This window comes from Gobio gobio, assembly GCF_949357685.1.
Source record: "Gobio gobio genome assembly, chromosome: 15".
Lineage (NCBI taxonomy): Eukaryota > Metazoa > Chordata > Actinopteri > Cypriniformes > Gobionidae > Gobio > Gobio gobio.
This window is the reverse complement of record NC_137108.1, coordinates 38,063,508-38,090,640: the sequence shown is the minus strand read 5'-3', so window position 1 is coordinate 38,090,640 and position 27,133 is coordinate 38,063,508. Positions and strand designations below refer to the sequence as shown.

At 38.3% G+C, this 27,133-nt stretch overlaps 1 protein-coding gene across 2 annotated transcripts; it reads right to left on the bottom strand.

The window, feature by feature from the left end:
* Nucleotides 1-1,991: 1,991 nt before the first annotated feature.
* On the bottom strand, nucleotides 1,992-26,009 carry calb1 (calbindin 1). Of its 2 annotated transcripts, XM_079836326.1 has the most exons (11): nucleotides 25,690-26,009; nucleotides 25,313-25,389; nucleotides 12,493-12,567; nucleotides 9,904-9,984; nucleotides 9,076-9,132; nucleotides 5,689-5,766; nucleotides 5,549-5,604; nucleotides 5,325-5,364; nucleotides 5,190-5,243; nucleotides 3,999-4,070; nucleotides 1,992-2,819 (listed from the first exon to the last, which is right to left on the bottom strand). In XM_079836326.1, the coding sequence occupies exons 1-11, from the start codon at nucleotides 25,766-25,768 to the stop codon at nucleotides 2,706-2,708; spliced, it is 783 nt and encodes a 260-aa protein (XP_079692452.1). In that variant the 5' UTR covers nucleotides 25,769-26,009; the 3' UTR covers nucleotides 1,992-2,705. The 2 variants fall into 2 exon arrangements, with proteins under 2 accessions (XP_079692452.1, XP_079692453.1); XM_079836327.1 differs by lacking the exon at nucleotides 3,999-4,070 and having other exon boundaries at nucleotides 1,993-2,819; nucleotides 25,690-25,810.
* Nucleotides 26,010-27,133: the final 1,124 nt, after the last annotated feature.

Genomic DNA, 27,133 nt, shown 5'->3' with positions numbered 1-27,133 from the left:
GGATTGATGAATGGATTGATACTGACCCTGTTTTGATAAAGCCTACAAAGATTCCTACAAATATCATGTTTAAAGGAATATATAAATTCAACCTAAACTTGTCTCTGATCTTTTGTGACAACTTTCAACTGCCTTATAATGTAATGACGAAGTAGAAATGACAATTTGGTGTACATTGTTTCATGCTTAGAAATTAGTTTAGTCAAATATAGAATAAATTCTGCATTATGCCTTGCTTTATTCTTGGTTAAATACCAATTAGAGGATATAAAAAAACTAATAATAATAAATGAGGGAAATATATTTCAGAATGTTGATTGCTTTGTATTGTTTAATAAATAAATGTTTAATGTGTAATTTAATATGCTTGCTGAACAAAGCCTGAGTCTTGGAAGTTTTTAGCCTTAAAGGATTAGTTCACTTTTAAATAAACTTTTGCTGATAATTTACTCACCCCCATGTCATCCAAGATGTCCATGTCTTTCTTTCTTCAGTCGAAAAGAAATTAAGGTTTTTGATGAAAACATTCCAGGGTTTTTCTCCATATAATGCACTTCAATGGGCCCCAAATGGTTCAAGGTCCAAATGACAGTTTCAGTACAGCTTCAAAGGGCTTTAAACGATACCAGACGATAAATAAGGGTCTTATCTAGCGAAACGATCTGCGAGAAACCGAGCAGTATTTATGCTTTTATTTTACCTCTTATCAGACGAACGTGATCATCTCTGAGCTCCGCCATAACTTCCGCTAAGTGAGGTCAAAATACGAGCGTGGTCATAGATGTATACCTAGATACCTCAGGCGCTAACCTGCATGGATCAGTCGATTGAGGCATCTACAATCGATATATCTATTACCATGCTCGTATTTTGACCTCACTTATTGGAAGTTATGGCGGAGCTCAGAGATGATCACATTCGTCTGGTAAAAGAGGTCAAATAATAGCATAAATACTGCCCGGTTTCTCGCAGAAACTGATCGTTTCACTAGATAAGACCCTTATTCATCGTCTGGTATCGTTTAAAGCCCCTTGAAGCTGAAACTGTCATTTGGACCTTGAACTGTTTGGAGCCCATTGAAGTCCATTATATGGAGAAAAATCCTGGAATGTTTTCATCAAAAACCTCAATTTCTTTTCAACTGAAGAAAGAAAGACATGGACATCTTGGATGACGTGGGGGTGAGTAAATTATCAGCAAAAGTTTATTTAAAAGTGATCTAATCCTTTAATGTGGCATTTTCAAGGCAGCTTCAATCACTAGATATTACTGGAAGGGTGCTAAAATAGCTCATAAATTGGCATTGAAATTCTGGTATCAAAACTATTTTCCGACTACAGCGCTTGAGGGGGAAAGGCATTTCTCTCGAATGCCATTCATCCTTGGAGTTCCAGTCCAAAGGTGTCTAATCGAAAACTCTGAGCATAAAATCTTGAGAAAATATGTAAATCAAATGTGTTTTCAATATGCGGATATCCTATCTGATTTAGTTTAGTCAAGCTATCAACGTTCCAACTAAACAAATAGGTTTAGACTGAGTGATTCTGTTTGTTCACAATGACAGAAGTTTTATGTCTTGCAGTGTCCGCTTTGGGAAGGTCGACTGTTCAATTATAAGATAAGATCATGATCTGTTTAAACTTTAAATGGGCAGGAGAACTCTACTGAGAGATGTTTTGTGCTTTTGCCAGAGCTCCCCAACGCCAGCTTTATTTTTCATGTACTGTTTTAAACTAGCCATTCAATATGGTGATTTTACTTACTGAACAAACTAACATTTGCATGTTATGAATATGTTAGACCAAACCACACAATGAGCTTCTTCTTGAGATCTTCATAATTTACTCGTATTGATCCAAACCTAACTTGCATTCTATTGCGGAACACAAAAGAAAATATTTAGAAGAATCTTTTTGCCCAAACAAAATTGGACCCCATTGACTTTCATTGTATGGGGGGAAAACTTTTAAACAGAAGAAAGTCATAGAGATGAAGGCTTTATTGCTTTAATATGAAGCTGATTTCGAGGGACTGAGGGATATATGAGACACAACTGGACACAAGTAGTCATTCAATAAGTTTAATATCATCTTACACAGTGTCTGTGGTGTTCAGCATAGAGGAGCATGTCATTCTTTACAGTGCAAAATCTAACATTAAAGACAGGACTGGGGCGATGCATTACATTCGGCATGTGCTTGCAGTCAAAAATTCCCCACTACCAGGGCCTGCCGTCAGCTACAGTATAAACATGCATTGCAAAAGTAAATGTAGCCTTTTTGAGTTTTACATAGATCCCACCAACAGGCTATGTTTCGTCAGCATTCCTTGAGGGCATTAATAATTATTGCTTTTGTCTATGATATTGTTGGATAAATCAATATTTATTATATTTGCTGAATAGGTATTGGTGAATATTTTGAATATTTTGATTTGAAGTGAGGATGGGGATTTGTAGCTTTTTGGGTTTCCTTATGTTGAGGGAAATGTAGCGTTCATCAATGCAGTGCAGGTTGTGTTGTACGTGTGTCATTGTTAAAAAATCTGTACATTTAGAAACAGTATAGAAACAACAAATTGAAAAGTATGTGCCACTGGTTGCCTGTCTATGTGAAATCCATGTTCAAAATGAAAGAACGTAAGAAGGTTCTAGCTACATTACGCATCACAGGTGAGCTGGGGACGGGGTTCTGAGATGGCGGCGTTCACATCTCCTCTGCGCACAGCACCAGCGCTAACTCTGTTCTGTAGAGCTTGCCTCCGTCAGACAGAGCCATGATGGCGCTCTTATACGTCGGGATTTTGTTGACTTCTAGAACCTGTCAAAAGAGCATGTTCAGTGTTTTTAGGAAAATGTTGTAGACAGTTAAAACATGATTTTTAGAGTAATTATCTTTAAGGTTATATATGCTATAGTTTTAGTCTTTCTCCTTCAGGAAAATGGACCAAAAATACTGCACTCATCCTGACACATGACAGGATCCATGACTCATCCTGCACTTGACTCATCCTGCACATGAATGAGGCATTTATATAGCGCTTTCATATGTACTACTGTACACCCAAAGTGCTTTACACTCATGTAATGTACTGTGTCATGTACTAATTTTGTCAAATTAGGGGCTTTTTACATGACAGCGTTTTCAACTGCATTTTGGCAATGACAATGATGTTTTGGTTGCCTGAAAACGGGTTTCAAAGTGCACAATAAGTGCAGACAATGTGGTAGAGGACCTGACAGAGAATGGAAGTGTATACCAAAACTTGGCCGCAGTTACAAACGCCGATCACCCTTGGTTTTTAAGCGGGTACGAGGAACAGAGAGAAGCATTTTTGTATTTATTTTGTAATAATTTTTGAGGATCCGTGTGAATGAGGATCGTTTTGACAAAGTTGCCGGCTGTACGTGATAAATGTTTTTAGTATATTGCTGTGTAAATGTACTCTTAATGAAAATGCTCCTCCCCCAAATCCACCTGCAAACAACTAGGAAGTCGCTAATCATGGCTTACATTGACGTAAATATAGCCCATTGGCTATTTATTCAAACTTCCTGTTTTAACAGGAAATACATTTGCACAGAAAAGTAAAGTGTACTTCATGGCATCTTCAAACCGTGCAGAATGCCTTTCTCCATAGACATCCATTAACATGCATTTCTATATGTGCTAAGAAATATTTGTTTGTTTTTTACAAACTGAGGGACTGAACATTTCTTAGAGCTGAACTTTCAGAAGATCCCCCGAGGTCTTCTGCTGTTGTATGCGTTTGGCACGACAGATCTTTTTAATGTAAAGTTTCTCTATCCTGCTCTAAAGTGAAGAATTTGCATGCAACCCACATGCAGCAGAAAGAGATGTCTGACTATCATTTATGTGTTAGCTTGAATAAATTTGTTTGTGCCCAACATGGCCTTCAACTGATAGCTAGAATACATGAACAGATCTCAGAAAATGAAAGCAAGAAACCTCAGATTAGCCTGGTTTTTAGATGTGTACCTTGTTGTTTTTCTCACAAAGGTCTTTGAGGAGGGCATCAAGCTCATTTTCGTCCATGTAACCGTTCCTGTCCTGGGAAAGGCAGCGAGCATAGTGAACATTAACAAGCACAGATGTGTGACAGCCACTGAGGAAACTCAGCGTCATGCCACTTTACCATCATTTCCTGTATTCTCTATTCAGACATTAGGGACGCCTCATGCAATGTTCTCTAGGGAGAGATTGGAAATCAGGGCATTAAGGATCGGTTTTGCACACAGAGTCAATGCAATGACATGCTGGGTCTTAGGGTGAACATTTGGTGCTCTGAAGAAATTATAGCCAGAGAAAGCGGGTCTGTAACTTCCGTTAGAGGGCTTGAGACATTTAAACGTCCTCTTGAAAAGGTACTATATGTACTGGCTTTGGTGTATTTTTTTTTTACTTGGTTTTTTATTCACCATAATGCCTTTCCAAATTCAAGGTTTCTACTTCCATGTTGCACAGAAAAAAATAATGGAATGTTGATGGTAAATAAATAATGACATAATTTTAACTACTTTAATTACTATAGCCATACTGCATTAAAAATAAACTTCTTTATGCCATTATACCATTTTAGGAGGCATTGAAGACATTAAATGAAGTGTAAGTCCGTCAAATAAGTCCATGTATCTCCATAATTTTCATATTGTTGCTCTCAATGAGCTGATGAAAGAACAAGCTAGCCTGTTGCATTGTCCCAGTGCAAACAGTATGTGTCCGAGCCACGTGTCTGCTAAATGCAGACCAGCCGTTGGTGTGTCTGTAATGAAATGCCTCAGAGCTTTGAGCATATGCTGCCTCTTCTAATGCTGCATCATTGCACAGTGTTTTATAATAGCCCAAAAATGGGTATGTGTGCATTTGAGCCAACCCGCAACCCAAACCTGCCAATCAATAAAGATCAGGGGTGCTGTCATCAGCAGTGAGGAATTTGCCCTATTCAGGGACACAGTAATACATTACAATGGAGCCAGGGCCAAAACATTCAATGGTGTTGGAGGCAGAAAGAGCACTGCCTTTGCATACTAATGACTGCTTTCCTCAATCAGAGACACTCTGGCTAATCTATGCATGCTTGGTTATGCGGTATTAAGTTTAGGCGTCCTGGCACAGTATTTTGATGATTACATCATTTAAATGAATGACTGATCAATGCAAGACACTTACCTGATCATATAACTCAAAGATCTTGTTAAACTCTTTTCTGGCCATTTTTACCCCCTGAAGAAAAGATTTGTTCAGTTTTAGATGGGTATGGGTAAATCCAGAACATTTATGGGTTAATGACTAATGCAGATGTACCTGGAATTTTAGTAGAAAGTTTTCCTGGTCTGGTAACAGCCTGTTAAGAGAGAGAGAGAAAAAAAAAAAAAAAAAAAAAAAAAATATATATATATATATATATATATATAGAGAGAGAGAGAGAGAGAGAGAGAGAGAGAGAGAGAATGACATTTTTCTTATTTTTTATATCAGAGTTAATAGCCAATGATAAATATTCGTAACAAATTTGCAAGTTCACTAACCGTGCCATTTCTGACAGACATAATTTCCCGTCTCTATTTGAATCAAACATTTTCAGCTGAAAAAAACAACAAAAATATTTATTCCCTCAAAAAAAAAAAAAAAATACAGATGTATTTGTTGAGTTCTGTAGTTCACTTACTGTAGTCAGTGTGTACTCCTCTAATTTCTTCTCATCATATGGTTTTTTAGCCCTCTGAAGCAGATCTTTCAAAAAGTTCTGAAAAACATAATTTGGGGTCCGAAAAGATTTTTTGTTTTTGTTTTTTTGCTGAAATTATTCAGCAAGAATGCATTAAATTGATCAAAAGTAACAGTAAACACATTTATAATGTTACAAAATATTTATTTTCGTTTATTTCTTTTTAACTAATTCACTAAATTCCTGTTTTACTGTCAATTTTGATTAAGCAAATGCAGCCTTGAGCATAGGAGACTTTGGATTTTTACAAAAGTAATTTATTTTCTTTATAGGGGAGTTGATTTTGTAAATTGTTGGTAGGCTATATGCTTTGTTGAAGGCATCAGCCTGCATTATTTCAACTTATTTTCTAAATAATCATGTTCAGCAGGAGAACTGGTAGACAAACTACAAAACTCATTAAAGTGATTAAGTACACAGTCTTGTAGCTGGTTAGTATATTTCATGGCTTATAAAAAATCCTTATGGGGAAAAATTCTTTGTAACTAAGTCTTCTGAAAAAAAGTGCACGGGCACTGTTTCCCTCTGGAATATAATCAATTTTGACCAATCAGCATCTAGGGCCAGATCTATCCATTTATGTTTTGTATAGAGGTGCTGTCTTCAAAATGCAACAATCATATTTCACAGAGCTCTCAGCATTTCCTCTTCCTGCCGGAGGTTCATTAGTGGGTCCAAAAGCGGTCCAGTGTTGACAGATTGCACTCATCAAATCACTGACTGTAAATCTGGCAGATGTTCAAAGAAACCATTTTCCATTTTAATTTAAAAGCCAAAATCCTCAGTGCTTGCTTTAATCAAGCCCCTTTGAGGGGGTGCATATGGTTATTGGTATTGATCTGGAAATGAAATCTTTTGTTTCGTTAGTTGTCCTACGAAAGATCTATTGACTTCTTAAGAGGGAAACTCTAATGTGGGTAATCCCATATTGTTATGATTGACCTCATGAATCTCTTACATCTTAAGAAGGTACGAGTTGCCTTTTAAGGTGATTTGCATTTTTAGGTCAGTCATATGTTGTTAATAGGTTTACACTTTAAAAGGCCAACACTTGTCCTAACTGATATGAGACAAGATTGTGAAGAGATAATAAGGTGGAGTTATACTTTAAGTATGCTGGTCAGCAAGTTTGTGTGCCAAGTGTCATAATGCTTTACTGTCTGGCCAAACCTAAAAGATATTAACCTTCATATCCATGTTTGAGATCGGAAGGCCAGTTTAATAGCTCAAATAACAAAATTTTAAGTAATTGGTTGATACTTCATGACTTTTTCTAAGCAACACTTTAACTATTATGTACTGTACACTCCTGCTTATTGCTTATTTGGATTTGTTTTATTGTGTTTTTCTACAATGTGTTTTTGACAGACAGAACCAGAAATATTAACAGTCACTTTTTTGAAAAGTCAACTTTTTGGGTAAAATAGAGGGTTAAAGCTGTAAGTGTGTCCTGGTTAGATCAGAGCAACATACACTATATTGCCAAAAGTATTGGGACACCTCCAAATCATTGAATTCAGGGCTGCATCTGAAACCTAAAAAAATACTGCCTTCGGAGGACACATTTCAAGGTAGGAAGGCATTAAGGCACGTCCGAATCTAATGTTAGCTTCACTTCCTGTCTCCTGACAGACCTTCATCTGATCAAGTTTTCAAGGCAGCATAGATGTATGCTTCGCTGCTTTTGATATCCCACAATCCTGTGCGTTCCATTCTGTGACAGTTAAGCTAGGAAAAAAAAGATGGCATCCGAATGTTGCGTTCGCTGGTCAGTTTGTGTGTAAATGTACGTTTTTGACCAACATTTTTCACTTCTGATGTCATTTCTAGCAAGAAATTACTACTGTAGTAATTAAATATTTGTTTAGTTCTCACCAAAGCTCTCTCTATTTTGCTGTAGATCATAAACTGTTACACTGCCTTAGAAGTCTGTTCCGAAATCTGTTTCGCGAGGTGCCTTAATGCACAAAAGCTGCCTTACAAATCATTGTCTGATAAGGCAGCGAGGCAAAAAGTCAGCTGCCTAGGTTTTCGGACACAGCCCATATGTTCCAATAATTTCCATGGCCACAGGTGTATAAAATCAAGCACCTAGGCATGCAGACTGCTTCTACAAACATTTGTGAAAGAATGGGTCGCTCATTGGAGCTCAGTGAATTTAAGCGTGGTACCGTGATAGATTGCCACCTGTGCAATAAGTCCATTCGTGAAATTTCCTCACTACTAAATATTCAACGGTGAACTGTTAGTGGTATTATAACAAAGTGAAAGCAATTGGGAACAACAGCAACTCGTAGGCCACGTAAAATCACAGAGCGGGCTGAGGCGCACAGAGCGCAGAAGTTTTCTGCCAACTTTCTGCAGAGTCAATAGCTACAGACCTCCAAACTTTGTGTGGCCTTCAGATTAGCTCAAGAACAGTGCGTAGAGAGCTTCATGAAATACGTTTCCATGGCCGAGCAGCTGCATCCAAGCCTTACATCACCAAGTACAATGCAGTGTCGGATGCAGTGGTGTGCTTTACGCAGCCACTGGACTCTAGAGCAGTGGAGATGCGTTCTCTGGATTGACGAATCACACTTCTCTGTCTGGCAATCTGATGGACGAGTGTAAAGTTTGGTGGAGGGGGGATTATGGTGTGGTGTTGTTTTTCAGAGGTTGGGCTTGGCCCCTTAGTTCCAGTGAAAGGAACTCTTAATGCTTCAGCATACCAAGATATTTTGGAAAATTTCATGCTCCCAACTTTGTGGGAACAGTTTGGGGATGGCCCCTTCCTGTTCCAACATGACTGTGCACCAGTGCACAAAGCAAGGTCCATAAAGACATGGATGAGCGAGTTTGGTGTGGAGGAGCTTGACTGGCCTGCACAGAGTCCTGACCTCAACCTGACAGAACACCTCTGGGATGAATTACAGCAGAGACTGCAAGCCAAGCGTTCTCGTCCAAAATAAGACCTCACAAATGCGCTTCTAGAAGAATGGTCAAAAATTCCCATAAACACACTCTTAAACCTTGTGGAAAGCCTTCCCAGAAGAGTTGAAGCTGTTATAGCTGAAAAGGGTGGGCCAACTCCATATTAAACCCTTAAGAATGGGATGTCATTAAAGTTCATGTGCATGTAAAGGCAGGCGTCCCAAAACTTTTGGCAATATAGTGTATATTTTGGAGCTAGGGGAAATAAGTTTCTGTTATGAAATGGCATTGGGGTCTTACTCTTCACACACAAGGAGCATAAAGTCATCTCAGCTTAACATGGTTAAAGTCCTCAACAGAGATGGTTGCTCACTGAGCACATATCATTTGAGTGGTTAAAAGTTTGCTTCTCACCTTAAGCTCATCAGATTCAATGTATCCACTGTGATCAGCATCATAATTTCTCCAGGCCTGGAACAGAAATTAATAACATGGATGTGAAAAATTTTACATTTAAATTGGCACTTTAAAAAGACACATTTACACTAACGTTCAAAAGTTTGGGGTCAGCAAGATTTTATAATATATATTTGAAAGAAGCCTCTTATGTTAACTAAGCCTTATTTGATAAAAAAAAAGTAATATTGTGAAAATGTCACTCTTGGTTGCAGGGAGTCTCACGAATACAAGGAGTAATAAAAACTTGTATTAAACAGAATCAAATAAAACACGGAGCAATGAACTGAGGTCTAATACAGAGAGTAACCAACGGAAAACAGAACAGGTGCGTGAATAAATTAACAACCAAGGAAACTAAAGATGACTAGGAACTAAGGGAAGACTTGCACAGGAAACATTTCTTAATTATTAACACTGTTGACAACAGTTGTGATGCTTAATATTTTTATGGAAACTGATATATTTTACTTTTCAGGATTCTTTGATAAATATTAAAATCAAAAGAGCAGCTTTTTTTTTTTTTTTAATAGAAATGTGTTGTAGCAATATACATGCCTTTACTGTCACTTTTGATCAATGTAATGAATCCTTGCTGAATAAAAATATTAATTCTTTTAAAAATGCCTTACTGACCCCAAACTTTTGAATGGTAGTGTAGACATTTGTTTACCTAAATATATATATAAAAAAACACACACAAATTGTTTACTTCAAGACACACAATGGTATTATCTATTCTATAGTCAGCACAGGTTGTTTAAATTGTGTACTTTTTAGAATCACCTCCATAAATTCAGCACAAGACTTCAGCTGTTGTCTGAAAAATAGCAAGAAGTTTTCCTCTGTAGGTAGTATTTGAACCAGCTGTGAAAGATGTAAAGAAAAGGTTAATTGTTGCACTTTCTGATTAATGTAATGCACATAAATTCCTATGGGAAAGACAAGCTACAGTGTCAGCTAAGAAGGAATGTCAGTTTATGAAGTGTCAAAGGCTGCTGGATCTGAGGATATCTGCTCAGAGATAACATCTCTGAAATGATGCTCCCCAGAGAGCCACAGACAGCTGCACTGACTGCTGTAAATCCACACGCTTTCACGTTCTGAACAGGTTACATATTTGTCAAATAAATAATTCTGTTTTCACAATTAATGTTTTGATGGTCAAATGTGGTTCAGAGTACTTGGATAAAAGCATTATATAAATGAACAAACATTTTTGTTCTCAGGTAAATCAACAGTGCAACGTTAAGCTCATGTAGTTTACTGCAATGTCAACATAACAAACCTTTCTCATTTTTTTGGAGCCTAAACGCACAGTTCGTGTCTGCCAAACAATATTGCTAATGCCAGACATTTGGACAGTCAAAAAATCTCATTGAAGGCACAATATGTAAGATTTTTTTGGATTAAAATATCCAAAACCACTAGAACAATGTTATATATTTTGCTGACCTGTGTACCTACATTATCCCAAATGTTTCCAAGAATGTTTAAGGGGGGGGGGGGGGGGGTATAATGCTATTTCATGCATTCTGACTTATGAACACTGGTAAAGAGTTGGATTCTCATGCTAAACATGGCCAAAATGTTTAAAAAAAAATTAGTTGGACGTATGAAATACACTCCTTCAGGATTCGAACAAGTTTCAGAAAGTTTTTTCAGAGTATGGCCCTTTATGAAGTCATAAAGGGCGGAATTTCTTATATGGGCACTTCTCCCGGATATGCGCGTGCGCACATCAACCAGAACTAGAGCAAGAGCGCCAACAACAAGCTTCATTCAAGTTACGGGAGTCGTCGGCAGTGCTGTCATTTTGTTTTTAGACCACTAAATCAATAATGTCACTAAAGAAGTGTGTTTTTGGTTGTGTTAAGGAAACAATGGATGTTTTGGATTTGTTTTTCCGGAGTTCTGCAAGTGTGTTTGTTTGTTCCCGGTCAAGAGTCGAAACTGCAGGCGGTGAGTGAAACTGCATCAATGTCTGTGTTTTGTTGGCAATCGGCGCGTAAATGCATATATAAACAAGACAAAGGTATAGTGAATCGAAAGTTATCCGGTAGTGTGTGTGTGCTCGTGACTCTTTGGCCCCGCCCACTGCACACCTTCACGAGTTTGGCTATTCTCTGAAAAAAGAATCGGTACAGCGTATATGTCTTTTATAAATATGATAAAACTAAAGACTCTTCGGAGATAGGAAGGATGCAATACTACTCTATAGGTATTCAAGATTAGAGATTGGCAGAAACTGTGAGTGTTATACCCCTTTTAAATCCAGAGAAATAAGATATTTTAACCAAGACACAGACCGTGTCCATGCGTCGCCTATCAATGACATCAGACCCGCATTACCCCCGATTTCCATTATTAGACAGGTGAGCAACTGTTTGGATACATTCATCGACAGAAAAGTAATCATTGTTATATAGCTCAACACAGTTAGTCTTATTGTTTAAATCTATAATAATAATGGCACAAATCTAGCCTAGAAATCTAGACGCACCCTAGCGGCAGCAAATCTAATTTGCAGCCAGGGTAGTCTAGCAACTCTCCGTTGGCTTGCGAGCTGGAAAAACCAAACTCTGGTCAGGCCAATCACATCGTGTATAGAGTCGGTGGGCGGGCTTAACATAATGACGGCAGAGTTGCGGCGGTTCCGAGTGCTACTTGTAAACAAAGAAGCTGCCGAACAGCAGTCTTTCGAAAAGGCTTTGGCCGCGACTCTGGAAGTCTTGGAGTTAAGATTTTCTTTAAGAAAAGAATAAAGAAACGGCGAAAGTTTAATCTATCAACTAGCTCCGCTTCACCTTCTTCGTTGCTCTGGTTGGTTGTAGCGCTATCCTATTGCGTGCAGAGGGAATTTGAAAGAAAACCGTTTATCCCGCCCCTCGGATTGAGTTCCCAGACCCAACATCTTGATGTGGGTCTGGCTTGTCAGGCTAGCAAAAATCACCAAAAAAATAAATATGTATCTAATATGATAAAACAGGAAGAAGCGGAAGCGGTCGTCTGCAGAATAATAAAAGTTCAGCTGCTCTCGAGCCATGTGTCGTGCTTGTCTCTCATTAGCAATCGCTCCAGCGGCCTCGTTCCGGTCCACCGGCTTTCAGCCCCACCCTGCTTCATACTACAGTAACGTTAATAAATCTTTAATACATTAGCTCATCAATGAATATGATTTCTGCCCGAGTCCCGTCGGATTCTTTTCCATCGGCTGTAGAGGTGAAGACAACAACTCCCATGATTCCACAAAATCAAGGAGTCATCAAGCTCTATAACCTCTAGAGGTAAAAATTACATATTGTGCCTTTAAATAATTTAAATTAAAAAAAAGTATTATTTTAAAAGCATAGCATACGGTTTTAGCTTCCTTACCTCAATGATACCTATTTTCCCATCAGCATTTTGCTCATATTTCTCTATAAAGGCCTTCATTTTGTCTGTTAGTTCCTGGAAAGAAAAGAACAATCAGGACATCCTAAAGAATAAATTCTGTAACTGTCATGCATTCTAACAAAAATACAGTTTTGCTGCAGACATCACTGGTTACAATCAAGCTTCCGGCTGTTACAATCCATTTCTTCTGCCTTCTAAAAGCCATTGATGTGTAAGAACAAATACACGCAGACAGATGGGATGTGCTGCTATCTTCATCCCTCATTGCACAATTCTGATTGTGTTTCCATACTACTTTTGATACAGATGAGCGGAATTCTCATTCCTCAAAAAAGCCTGCCCAACTTTGCATAGGATGCCGAGCGGTGACTGCGCAAAAATCAGTATAATAATGTGAAACACCTCAGTTCATTCACATGATGAGGTAATTTTTTTGATCAAAGTTAGGCCTCAGACTCCAGAGTTTGTTCCATCCTCTTGATATGCCAATAAAATGCAACCCACCAAGTTTTCTAAACTTTTGCCTGTTTACCAAGAGTAAATATGTCTTGCTACAGATTCACTGAAGAATCAATAGGGTGGCTGAGACAAATGAAAGCATATACTCAAGCAGTCATTTCTGAGAGGACATTGCACTGGTGTACTGCAGACGTTTAAATTAAGTGTATACTAAAATAAAATGTTCCCACTGCATTAGACACAGGTCATTTAAAAAAATAGAAATGTTTCTTAAAGGGATAGTTCACCCAAAAATTTAAATTAGACCATGATTTACTCACCCTCAAGTCATCCTAGGTGTATATGAGATTCTTCTTTCAGACGAACACAATCGGAGTTATATTAAAAAAGTCCTGGCTTTTCCAAGCTTTATAATGGCAGTGACTTTTTTGGTCATTTTTAAGTCCATAAAAGTGCATCTATCCATCATATAACTGCTTCACATGGCTCCGGGGGGTTAATAAAGGCCTTCTGAAGCGAAACGGCACATATATATATATACATATTTAAAACTTTACAGTCTAAAATAACTAGCTTCCGGCGGTCAGCAGTACGCAAGTCGACTTACGGCGAAAGAGTAACCCTTGAACCCTTGGCACATGTGTATTGACGAATCCAGAAGCACAGAGGATAGAGCAAAACAAAACACCGGCCATGAATTAGAAGTCTAAAATGAGAATTTTTAAAGAGAAATGGTGGAGGATTTTGATATAAGAGAAGAGGGGCTTTTGTTTGTTGCCCAGCCCTTTCTGCGAGAACCGTCAAAGCTTGTGATGCTCCTACACTCTAAAAAAATGCTGTGTTAAAAATAATCCAAGTTGGGTTGAAAATGGACTAACCCAGCAATTGGGTTGTTTTAACTCAGCGATTGGGTTGTTTTAACCCAGCAATTGGGTTGTTTTAAGCAAACAAATAACCCAACTGCTGGGTTAAAACAACCCAAATGCTGGGTTAAAACAACCCAATTGCTGGGTTAGTCCATTTTCAACCCAACATTTTTTAGAGTGTATACATCGCGTCAGGGGTTACTCTTTTGCCGTAAGTTGACCTGCGTACAGCTGACCGCCGGAAGCTAGTTATTCTATAAAGCTTTAAGTATGGATATTTTTCTTACACAAAAATTCGCCACTTCGCTTCAGAAGGCTTTTATTAGCCCCCCGGAGCCGTGTGTGCACTTTTATGGACTTCAAAAATGACCCAACAAGTCACTGACATTATTAAGCTTGGAAGAGCCAGGAATTTTTGTTATAGAACTTTGTTATAGATTGTATTCGTCTGAAAGAAGAATGTCATGAACACCTAGGATGACTTGAGGGTGAGTTAATTATGGTCTAATTTTCATTTTTGGGTGAACTAACCCTTTAAAGGTCCCATGGCATGAAATTTTCATTTTATGAGGTATTTCAACATTAATATGAGTTCCCCTAGCCTGAATATTGTCCCCAAGTGGATAGAAATGTTGATCGGTGTAAAACCGAGTTTTGGCTGTCTTTCTCTGCCTTTGAGAAAATGACAGGCCAGACGAGCCAATCCTGAAGTCTCCTGGTTTGACGTCCAAGCAGGAACGGTTACCTCCCTTTCCTCCACCCAGAGAATCTGGCACGCCCATGCAAGAGAGATCATATCATTGCTTGTGAACAAGTGAATGCTGGCAGTTTCTCAGTGTTTGGATGTAACGTTACAAATGAAAACAGAAGTCTTTTTTCAGTTCCTTCTGATCTGTGATCATTGATTTCTTATGTGTAGCTAATTATTTATTATTCGTGCACACACTGCGGCTTCTCTCTCTCCAGACAGAACGGTGTTTTCGTGTTTTCTATCTTGTGAGTCAGTGTTTTTGTACGTCCTCGTCGCGTCTATCTGTTCTTAAATGTGCATACAGTCGGGAGTTTCTGCTTAACATCGGCAGAGCCACATCTTTAGAGATAAACCTCACGCACGCCGAAGCTCGGCCTTCAACATCCCCGACCCCCAGTACTGCATCTGGCCCACAGCGGAGGCACCAAACGCGGCGTGAGATTAAGCAGAAGGGGGGTAAGCGTGAGGGTATCCGGCTATGCTAGCCAGCTTTCCCCACAATAAACTGGATTACATTCGATTACTGCTGTTGTGTCTTTGTTTGCGCTGTGTAAGTTACTCAATGCGCGTCACTGACGCTTTTCATATGATTGGAACATATCTAGAAATAATGCTTTAATCAAACTTACTAACTCGTTCATCTCGCTGTAATGGTACATTGCATGTGTTACAAAGTTGGTAGAATAATGATGAAGACGGACTCGGCGTGACTGGGACTCGTGTTTATTCAGAACTCTCAGATACAAACACAATAAACTCGCGCTGACAGACAGCTCACTCACAACTCAGTAGTTACTATAAATAACTTTGTTAGCAATCGCTCCGTCTCCGTGATGTCCGGTTCGCGAACGAATCATTCTTTTGAATCGGTTCTTTTTAGTGAACCGAACCAGTTCACCAAATCGGACTGAATCGTTCTAAACGGTTCGCGTCTCGAGTCAGCGCTGATCCATAATTTACTAAAGTTACTAACTTTCTGACATGAGTGACAGTCCCTCCGACTAGAAATAAACTAATAACCTGAAGTATATTCTAGTAACTACAACAGTTCACCCTGAACTGAGACATGCTGAGAGAACTGATGAGAAGTGATCTCAGGTCCATCCGTCTCTCTGGCAGCAGCTCGTGCGTCGTAGACCTCGTTAAACCACGCCCCCTCCGCTCATTTCAAATGCAAAGATGTCAGCCAATCACAACAGTGGGCGTTTTTACTGAAGTCTCACAGCAGACACGCCTCTTGAAACAGGGCAGTCAGCCACAGGGCAAACAGCAGTATAGACAAAATGCCTTTTATTTCTAAATTATGACATTTTATGATGTAAAAATCATACTAACAATATAAGTACACCTCAGGAAACACTATAAAATAATAGAAAAATGCCATGCCATGTGACCTTTAAATAAATTTGTGCATATGTCTGGCCTATAGGAAAATTTACATCACCATTTATTCAAATACTATAAAAAAAAATTGTTAAAGATTTGTAAGCATCAGTGTTGTGCGTGAACGAGTTCAAAAGAACGCGTTCATTGAACACGCTCATTTTTTCGTGAACGTTGAACTGAACGCAACACATTTTTTAATAAAGAACTTGAACGTGAATTAGTTCACATTATGTGTCATGAACGGCAGACATCACTGTAAATGAACGTTGGAATTTGTTTTCCATTGAAAACTGAGTGACATCTGTTTTCTCTTTTGAAACGCAACGAGAGAAAGTTCCTCCCTCCTGTATTCTCGCTGGTGCCGCTTAAATCATGTATCACCAGACAGAAATGGTTTTGACATTGTGTGCGCAATGCATTGCGGGCAACGTAGTGTCCGGCTGAGAATTGAATAGCATACTGGCTTCCGCACAACGTTACCCGTGATGAATTGCAGCAGAGCGGGGTAGGCATAGCAACGCCGCGTAGCAGGCAACGACGAGAGCGCGGAGGGCTAGAGGAGCGAGAGAGAGAGAGAGAGAGACAGACCAAAGACGAGAGTGAGAGAAAGCGCTGCAATTTAAAAAAAAATGGCTAGTGGAAGTGATGGCACGGAGACGGACACCGACAATTGCAGTGTCATGAGCAAATGTCTACAATGAGCAGCTTCAAAGAACGTATAGTGATTTCTAGCTCGTAGTGTGAAAAAAAGTATTTATTTGAATATCTCACGAAAAAAGTAAAATGAACTGAACTTTGAACTAGTTCAGAATTAAAATTGTGAACTTTGAACGTGAACTGTTCACTTTGAGCATGTATGAACTGAACTTGAACTAGTTCAGAAAAGCTGTGAACTGGCACAACACTGGTAAGCATATTGCGTAGTTGCAGTTGGAGTCAAGGTTATATTTGTGATAATGCAATGAAACACACTTTAAAAAATGTCCCTGCCAGGACATTATCCAGTAATTTTACGGAATTTTCCATTAACCCTTTACCCTTAACACAACCTAATGCAATGCGTAATTCAAAATACAGGTAAAACACCTGTTTGAAAAAATAAATAAATAAATATGAAACATATTCATATTTATACAGTACATTGTGAGTTTGTTTTTTGTTTTTTTGTTTTTATTACACTACATGTCAGTGCAAAAATCATTTTTGGCCAGGCTGTCATACAAAGAAATTATGATGACATTCAAAAATGAGAGACACGTCAAAATATTAATAACTGATTAAATTGTACACTCTAAAAAAAAAAAAGGTTCTATATGGCACCAAAAATGGTTATTGGCTCGTAATCATAGGGGAACCTTTTTTAGTGCTATATAACAGAGGTTCTTCAGAGTTTCTTCACCGGTTCTTTGACTAAGGTGCTATATAGAACCTCTGAAGAACCACTGAAGCACCACTGAAGCACCAAAATTGGTGCTATATAGCACTAAAAAAGGTTCCCCTATGATTACGAGCCAAGAACCATTTTTGGTGCCATATAGAATCTTTTTTTTTTTAGAGTGTAGTCAATGTATGCTCTTCCACTGGTGACCGATACTGATGAATATCAAAATAATAATGATTGTAGATTTCTGCTTATTTATTGTATTATAAAGCAATTTATCCTTATTTCTTGCCTATGAGAGCATTAATCTTATTACTTGTCAATGCTTTTCTTGCACTTTATCCATAAGTCCAACATTTCTGAACTGGTGATGGTATCTATAATGGCTACCATAATGATTAATGAAGGTAGACTTGTGAAACTGTCTTCTATTTAATACACAGAGGATTCCATATGTTTGGTTGAAAAGGCCAATTGATTAATTACACAACCATCCTGAAATCCTTGTGCTCTGTTCTAGAGATCGTCCAACTATTTCTGCTTCAGCTGACAGTGAGGACAGTGAGGGAGGGATAAAATCAAAACATAATTGAAAGTAATTGAAGAAAAATGAATGTGTCCTCTTTCAGATGATAATGAACAGAATGAGTTTGCAATTTTAGTAATGATTAGTAGTAATAGTAGTGGACTACTTTTAAAGTGGGGCCTGACATAAACCAGCTGCATCTGGCACAGACTGCATCTGCTATTTCTATTTAGCATTAAACTGTTCAAATTTAAATATTTCTATTTATTATAATATGGTCACATATACTAAGGTGATTCATTTGGGTCTACTAAAAAAATCCCCTAAATGTAATCTCATCTAGCATAACAGAGTGGCCTGAACAAGCCGTTTCATATTGAGAAATGTTGTTGATTTTGTTCAGTGTTTGTTAGCTCCCAGCATGCATTTATGCATAAGCAATGCAGTCACTGATCAAGTACTTGTGTTTTGCTGCGTGCTGTCTTTATGCTGTTGTTGTTGTTTTTGTCATCAGTTTTAGTTATGTGTTGGTTGAGGAGGTCATATTTTTACTCATTTGATGTTTGCCATTATCGAGGTTTGTGTGTTGAGGTCCATGCATTTTCAGCCATATTCAAAGTGTGTTAGGCGAGCAGACCTGAAGTAAGGTGGGCGCAGATGTGTATTGTGTAAGATTAAATGACACCTGAACGCATGCACTGTCTAGAAGTCTGAATAAATTAAACCGGTATATGCAGAGGCCCATGGGAGATATTTAGGGAGCAGAAAAGCACAGCAGGATATCATTAGAGGTGTGAAATGACCCAGTGGCTGCTTTTCCTCAGTCCTGTCACAGTCCATCACCTCCTCTTCATGCCTAATAGAGCCGTAACTCAATGACATGGGAATCTCAATAAAGCAAAGCAATGGACACCACTTCAGGGACAACATGGAGGACAAGAAAGTCACTGTTTTACAATGTCAGACCAACTGCACACCTAGGTTGAATTCTGCAATTACAAAATACAGATGGTGGGATTGCTGAACCTCAGTGCTGGTAACCATACTGTGTCATACAGTATGAACTACCAGTACACAGTACAGTAACTACATCATCAGGTTCAGCCTCTTTCACCATTCATGGCCATTTAAATGTAGGTGTGTTTTCTGGTGGATTTTGCTGCAAGCAACATGTATTGGTAATATTGTATATTCATATTTTATTTTCGAGCACCAATGGTGTGAGGACCCTATTGTAATTGCTCGGCCTATCATTCTTCTTTGCCGAAATGAAGCACATTTTTGGAGAGGCTGCTCACTGCAGAGCAAATGGGTGGAGCATACATGTAGCTCCTCCCCACTAGAACTCCAGAGAGGAGGGGCGAATGTCATTTGTGCCTAATGGGTGGAGCTAGAATATTCAACCACACCCTAACCCTACCTCCACCCCATTGGAACTCCAGAGAGGAGGAGCTGAATGACTCTGCAATGAGTACCAGTTGCATTTTTGAGGGCCTAAACATGCTCGAAAGCTCATTAAACTTTGCACACGCGTCAGAAGTGGTGAAAATGTACGTCTGTTTTGGGTTTCAGAATTAGGTATGGCAAAATGGCTCGATAGCGCCACTTACAAAATTTCAATTAAGCGCCGTTCACGCTACATTTCACATACAAGTATAAGCATATAAGTATATTCCTGAAGGGAAACAGGGAGCTGTTGTAAGTCAGGCATACAATGTCCAATCTGCCCCAAACTTCACATGTTTGATAAGAGTCCTGGCCTGAAGACATTTGCATGCCAATATTCAGTTAGTCATAGCGCAACCTGCTGGCAACAGGAATTGGCATGCTTTACACTGTAATTCCCTCCCAGAAATATTTAAATATGTCATGCAGTACCAAATATGCTAAAACATATTAAATCATGCAAAACTTGGCTAAGTGCTAATGTATGCGATTTACACCATGACACAGGAAGTTGTTGTAACTTGGGTTGGGCATACAATGTCCAATCTGCCCCAAACTTCACAGGTTGGATAAGATACCTGGGGTGCTTCTCAATTCTTATTTGTGCATCCTCGTTTCCTTTCCTAGCTTCCTTTCCTCGCGTCTTATCTCCACCCCTTCAGGATGCGAGGGAAGGACACAAGGAAAAGACGTGGATTTCGTTAGCACGTCGTGATTCTTGAACATTAGAGATAACTATTTATATTGTAATAGTTTCAACTACCACAAAATACCACATTTGTCCATATTTTTTTTAATATTACCAGTTATTATTAACAACGGTCGGTTTCCGGGTCATAGGATGGAGGACGGAGGAGCGAGGAAACGAGGAAGGATATTGAGAAGCACCCCAATACGGGAGCCAATACGGAAGTGACTTAAACTGCAATTCCTCGACTGGCCGCTAGGGACAGGCTCCACAAGGGAGTAGAATCTCATTGAGCCCCATGTTAAAATGCCCAACTTTACAGCAGAAAAACACATGTTTACAGTCTGGTACAAATTGTGATTTTGGTCTATACAGCTAATTTTGCCCTTTGTGACAACTGTGAGGGGGGTGAATTTTTTTATAACTCATTCGTTTACATTATATAAGGCTTTAAAGTCCTGCATAATTATGGGTGTGGCCACTTTGAGTGACAGGTGGATAGCCATTTATCTGCTGTCTGTTAGTCATTGCGTCACCTCAGCTCCACCCTCGTCCCGCCTCTTTGCCCATTTTCTGTTATCCGGGAGTGGCGCGCGATGACGCTTTGACAAGATGGCAATGACCAGCTCGTCCCTACTTTGCGCTTCAAAACTGCTCTTCAGAATCCTATGGGTGACGTCACGGACACTACGTCCATATTTTTTACAGTCTATGGAAGCACCCCCGGCCTGAAGACATCTACATGGCAATATTCAGTTATAGTCAAAGCGCCACCTGCTGGCAGCAGGAAGTGTGGCACATTGAAGTGACTTTGCCATATTTCTCCTATATTTACCCGCTTAATTGCATGTCATCCACTATTCGCTGTTTTCCTGAGGCCACCAGGTGGCGGTGGCCCCGGGTGCGAGGGCTCTTTCATCGCTGCTTGCAGCTTTAATTTATATTAGTGTTTCATTTTAATTTTATATTAGCACTAATTTATTTTATTTTGTTTGGTATAGAACGATTATGCACATTCTTGTTGTGCCATCAGTCAATCAAGATTATCAATGTTTTTTATTATTATTTGGCTTAAAAACTTTCAGTGGTTCCCTTGAGCAAACATTTCCAATCCTTTACTTCCAAGGGTCCTAAGCCAACCTAGAAACTGCTTTTTAGATGAATGTAAATGCTTCCTGCACGTATTAAGGGACGATAACAACAATCTGCAAATTGCCTTAAATGATAAAGAATAGCAGAGTCCATACCACAACTATAATGATAATGGCACAGAGAAACAATATAATTGGAATCACTTTCAGAATGTTTTTTTCCCAGGTGATAAACGATAAAAACAATGACAACCAATCAGAAGCCACTAGACTTTAAAATAGGTAGAGCATTTGAAGCAGCAGATGACAAAACTGCAGCGCAGAAATATAATAAACAGAACGTTCTCATCTGCTGCTGTGGAAGGACGCTCACATAGTTATCATTACAATTATTGTTCTTTATAGTTTAGAATCTGATCCCATAAGAAGTGAACCTTGAGACCTTCAGAACAGCACTTAACCTGGGTTGCTTGGGGCGAATTGTCCATATAGTGAGTGTAGTTTAACTGCTAAATTGCTACGTACTCATGACCTTCATGATGGAAGAACTAAAAAACTTCACATTTATTATGTTGACATTTATTACAGTCATTCAGTTACTGATTCAGCATCTATTCACTCATTCTTGAGCCCTTATGTTGTTTACTTGGCAATTTTAGCATGTGCATTTTCCAGACAAGAACAAACCATCATTCGTACCAGTAATGAGTTTCATCCAAGGTCATTCCACTACATCAAGTCTGCATGCAGTTCCCTCCAATGAGGCTTTGTTTTTTTCATCTTTGTTTTCAACACTGTGCATTGCTGTTCTTTATAGATAACAGCATAACCAGCAGATTGCAACTACAGAAGTATTGTAAAACAAACGCAAATGAGGATTTATCCTCTATGAAGCAAATGAGGGGAGGATCCAGCAGCAGATGTGCATGGACACAGATGGGGAGACAGACTGACTCTAACGTGCTGACTGAGACAAACTGGGACAAAGTCTCCGTCCTCTATCAGAGCTTTTAACAGGTCTGATAACAAGCCACTCCATCATATGATACAGCAAAGGAATTCACCATCATTTATTATAAATGCTAGCCCGGAGACAATGTGTATGCCACTAAAATTGCAATATCTTCTAAAAAGGTCATATGGTTCAAGCGTCATTTTGAGATCCATTTAGATTAACTGTGACCATGACCAACACCTCACACCCTAATATAATAATGCATAGAGAGATATTATCCTTTTGGGTTTCAGTGGGGCCTGAAGTTATTTTTCAGTGGTAATAAAGTTATTACTTTTATTATTTTCATTAATTATTTAATCTTTCCCTTTTCTTTTGTATACTTATGTTTAATATAGAATAAGCATTTATTTTTAATAATTAACATTACCTGGGGAAAAAAAAAGTTGCTGTTTGGGTTTAAATAGGCAAATGCTTAAGAGTCTATGATTTGATCATTATTGCAGTGATCATTATGCTTCTAGCAAGTTATATGCTTGGCAACAGTTCTTCTAACCCTAATTGATGAAGTGTGTAGCTTTTCATTTCTTAAACAACCATGTAGGAACTAGGAAGACACATCTTGGCCATATTCCAGGATGACAATGTCAAGATTGGCTCAAATTGTTTTAAAAAAATGGTTGGGAGGGAGGGAGCATGAAGAATCATTTTCACACATGAATTTGCACCTGACCAAGATCTTGACCAAAGATTGAAGTCTCTTGATGTAAAAATAAATGTGACATTATTTCCATCAAGAGGTGCATCAATTTTTGGTCGAGATCTTGTATTAACAATGCAAGAGTCAAACACTCTGTAAAGTCTCCTCCAGCACATCCCAAAGACTTTCAATGAATTTAAGGTCTGGACTCATCGGTGCGAATTCATGTGTGAAAATGATTCTTCATGCTTCCTCCCAACCATTCTTTCACAGTTTGAGCCTGATGAATCTTGACATTGTCAAGTCACTACACATTCCATCAATTAGTGTTAGAAGAACTGTTGCCAAATATATAACATCCTAGAAACATATTAATCACAGCAATAATGATCCAAGACTCTTAAGCATTTGAAAGTGAAAGTATTGAAAGAATTGAAAGTGGGGGTAAATCACATTATGAAATAAATGCTTTTCTCCAAAACACGTTGGACTCAATTATTGGCATCCCTAGAATTATTTAGTATATTCCCATTCATTTTTACAGATGGGTTTGGTGGGATAAAACAGTTAAATATACAGCTGGATCTTTAATGTTTTTTAGCTGGAGGTCCTGGACATGTTCAGATACATGGTATCATGAATTCTATCAAATACCAACAATATACCAAGCCTCTTTTTCTAGATATCTTATAATGGGCCGTGGTTGGATCTTCCATCAGGACAATGATCCAAAACAAACATCAAAATCAACACAAAAATGTGTCACTGAGCACAAAAAGCTTCTGCCATGGTCGTCCCAGTCCCCTGACCTGAACCCTAGAAAATGAGTGGGTAAACTGAAGACGAGATGCACCAACATAGATCTGGGAATCTGAAGGATCTGGAGAGATTCTGTATGAAGGAATGGTCTCTAAACGTCAGGTTTTCTCCAAACTCATCAGACATTATAGAAGACGACTCAGAGCTGTTATCTTGGCAAAAGGAGGTTGAAGAAAGTATTGAATAAAAGGGTGCCAATTATTATGTCCGTGTCTTGGAGAAAAAAATGTATTTCATAAAGAGATTTTCCCCACATTTTCAATTCTTTTACTTCCATGAAAGGTTTCAATGATTTTTTTTTTTTCCGAATAAAAGATCAAAAGGATTAACAATGTAGATTTATTTTTACAGGCTTTTTTGTTCATATTTACCAAGGGGGCCAAACTGTACTATTACACATTATTTTTATTACTATTTGGGCATCAGAGACCATATACATTACAGAGCCCCCAGGTTGGATGGTCCAAAATACCACTCCAAAAATTTTACATAATAAGTCTATTTTATGTGATGCTATGTTTTTGCTAATTCTGAAACTAATTTTTATTTTCTGCAAAAAAAATAGCCTTTTCAAACGTATGTTAGTCTAATTTACATGACATTTGCTATGTAGCATCATCATTCTAAAAAGTTAAAGTCAAATGTTTGTTTGTTTTTTTGCATATTAAGCAGTATAAAGCATTTTACTTGTAAAATGTTTGCGGCGTGGCCCATATTGACTTATTGACACAGTATATTTTCTAAATTCCTAGTCCAACATTCATGAAACTGGACAACCCAACACCAGGATAATGCATGTGAAATTGTCTACTTCTATCCATAGGGGCAGCTACAATTAAAAAACGGTTGTCTCCAATGGTTTTATGGAGGTAAATAAATGACAAATGTCTAAGGAAAAAAAATCCTATTGAATTTCACTGATTTGAACAATGCTTGCATTTTAATGCATTGTATTTTCAGGGCTCGTTATTAAAAATGCAATAATCAATATTCTGCTTCCATACAAAATATTCAGTCTGTTTGAAAATACCACGTATCCTATAATATTCGACAGACAATTTTCAGTCCATTTTATTTCACTTTATAAATCCACTTCCACAAATTCAGTGGTTCAGAAATTGACTGAATATTCAAAATTGCACAGCTGGTAACTGCAGGAATAGCAGTAGAGTACCAATGCATAATCTCCATCTGCTGTTAGTCAGTCATACGCTTATACTTCCATGCACTTTAGTCGACAAAGTTCGCAATCTTGCAATCTGCTGTCAATCTAATAGCTGCTTGCAAATCAATCAAAATGACCATGCCAATCATATTTAAGCAGAATTGATATGTGTGCGTGTGTTGTGTGTGATGTATACATATACACATACACAAATAAATATATTCAGGAAAATGTGAGGACATGTCAAATTTAATACTTTTCCAATGTGAGGGTATGTTATATTTGAAGAAAAAAAATAAAGCTGTGCAAAATGCAGTTAAGAAATCTTTAATTTTCCATAAAAACAATTGTTTACACAGGATCCTTATTTAAATTTGGCTATTTTTGTCTATATTTTGTCATTTTCTCCAGAAATTACTTTTTTGCTTGGACCCCGATATGCTGGCAGCTGTATTTATTGCAATAATAATCATAATTTTCATACGTGTCATTTAATATTTTCTTGGGATGTCACATAAATCCAAGCCTTCTATCATGCAGCAGATTAAAAAGACTGTTCGACTTACCAGTCCTGCTTGTTTTCGTGCTTGTTGAAGTTCTTTGATAAAATTCTGCAACTCCTTCCCCTCGATATATCCATTACCTGAGAGCATTTACACCCCAAATCAATGACACAACACAGTTTCAGATTCAGATGTGCTTTCATCAGTCTGCCAAAGAGAATATTTCAAAACCATCTGAAATGTCTAAAGATCTATATTTTGTCAAATTTTGACATCCCCACAGGTTTATGCATGTCAGATAGGTAAGATAAATTAGACAAATCATTTTAACCAAACTTTTGGAAACCAGTTGCAAAGCAGGTGGCAAGAATAATCCCATTTTTTCTTCCCCAAAAAAATGTTTCAGTTCATGAAATCCACAAAATAAGTAGAGAAATTACCATCGTTGTCATAATGATGGAATATATCCAGGAACTGAGAAGCTGAGATCTCTACTCCTTGCAGGTATGCGTTTGCCATGTTCTCTCCGTGTATCAGGCGCTGATGCTGCTGTGAGAGCGATGCTGTGAGAATGGCTCTCTGATGTCTCCAGTATTTAAGTGAAGTTCCGCCCTCCCCTCAGATGATGGCAAACGCCCCGCGCACCTCTGTCTCCGCACACCGCAGGTAGCGCGCACTATAGTGCTGAGCTACACAGATGTGAGACGCATTTAAATCAGGACTTCTTTCTGCGCGAATGTCACAGGCTACAACAGAGCACACTGACACTTATAAAAGTCAAAATAGGAACCGTGGAACATCTGGCTACAAAAATCACAATCTGACATGCATGAAGTGCGCTGTAGCCTATGTAAACCCAGTGACTGGATGCGTTCATTCGCTTAGGCTACTTCCTTCGACTTCTTTTGGGAGGGTGGTCTTTAGGCCTATAAAAAAACACACACAAAAAAACCCACATTTATTAGTTTTAACAATGTCCAACGTAGGCTATTCAAGTTAGCCAGGGCATGTTTTCACACATCCCAAAGCGCTAGCAAAAAGATGTAGCCCTAAAGGGTTCACGCAAAAATGAACATTTCTGTCATTAATTACCCTTATATCTTTCCAACTGTAATACTTTCATTCATCTTCGGAACACAAATGACGATACTTTTAATGAAATCTGAAAGAATTCTTCCATTGACAGCATACACAAATAGCCCAGAAAGTGTCATTAAAGTAATCCACGTGACTCCACTGTGGTTTAACCTCAGTTTTGTGAAGTGTACACGAGTGCTTTGTTTGCGCAAAAAAATAATTTACACCTCTATTTACAAAATATTAATCTCCCAACGGCGCACGTTCACGAGAGCACCACGATGCATGCGAGTTGACGGAAGAGCAGACGCGCGCATGGTCACGAGAGCTGTGTTGTGCTCATTAAAAGTATCTTCATTTGTGTTCCGAAGATGAACGAATGACTTACGGAACGACATGAAGGTGAGTATGACACAATTAATTTTTTTTGGGGTAAATTAAACAATTAAAACCTAAATAAAAGTTTTTTTGTTTTTTAAAAAATAAGTAAATTAAACCTACTTACGTCTACACGTGTTTTGCGATTTCTATTGCAGTCAGTTTTGGCCAGTATACTACGATAATGACAAGCTGTCATTGTTTATAGATTTGCACATTACAAATATTTCAGTAAACGTTTTGTGGTTTAGGCTAGGCTATTTAAAAGCCTTTAAGGTGACATTTAGGCATCCTATACCGAATAACAATATGTCGCAAACTTTGCACCCTTAAATTTAGCTACATTTTACATTTAATAATTTGGCAAATGTTCAACAGTGCTTTAAAATGGCAGAATTACTTTTAAAATGGTTGCCCTCTGAAAAGGTC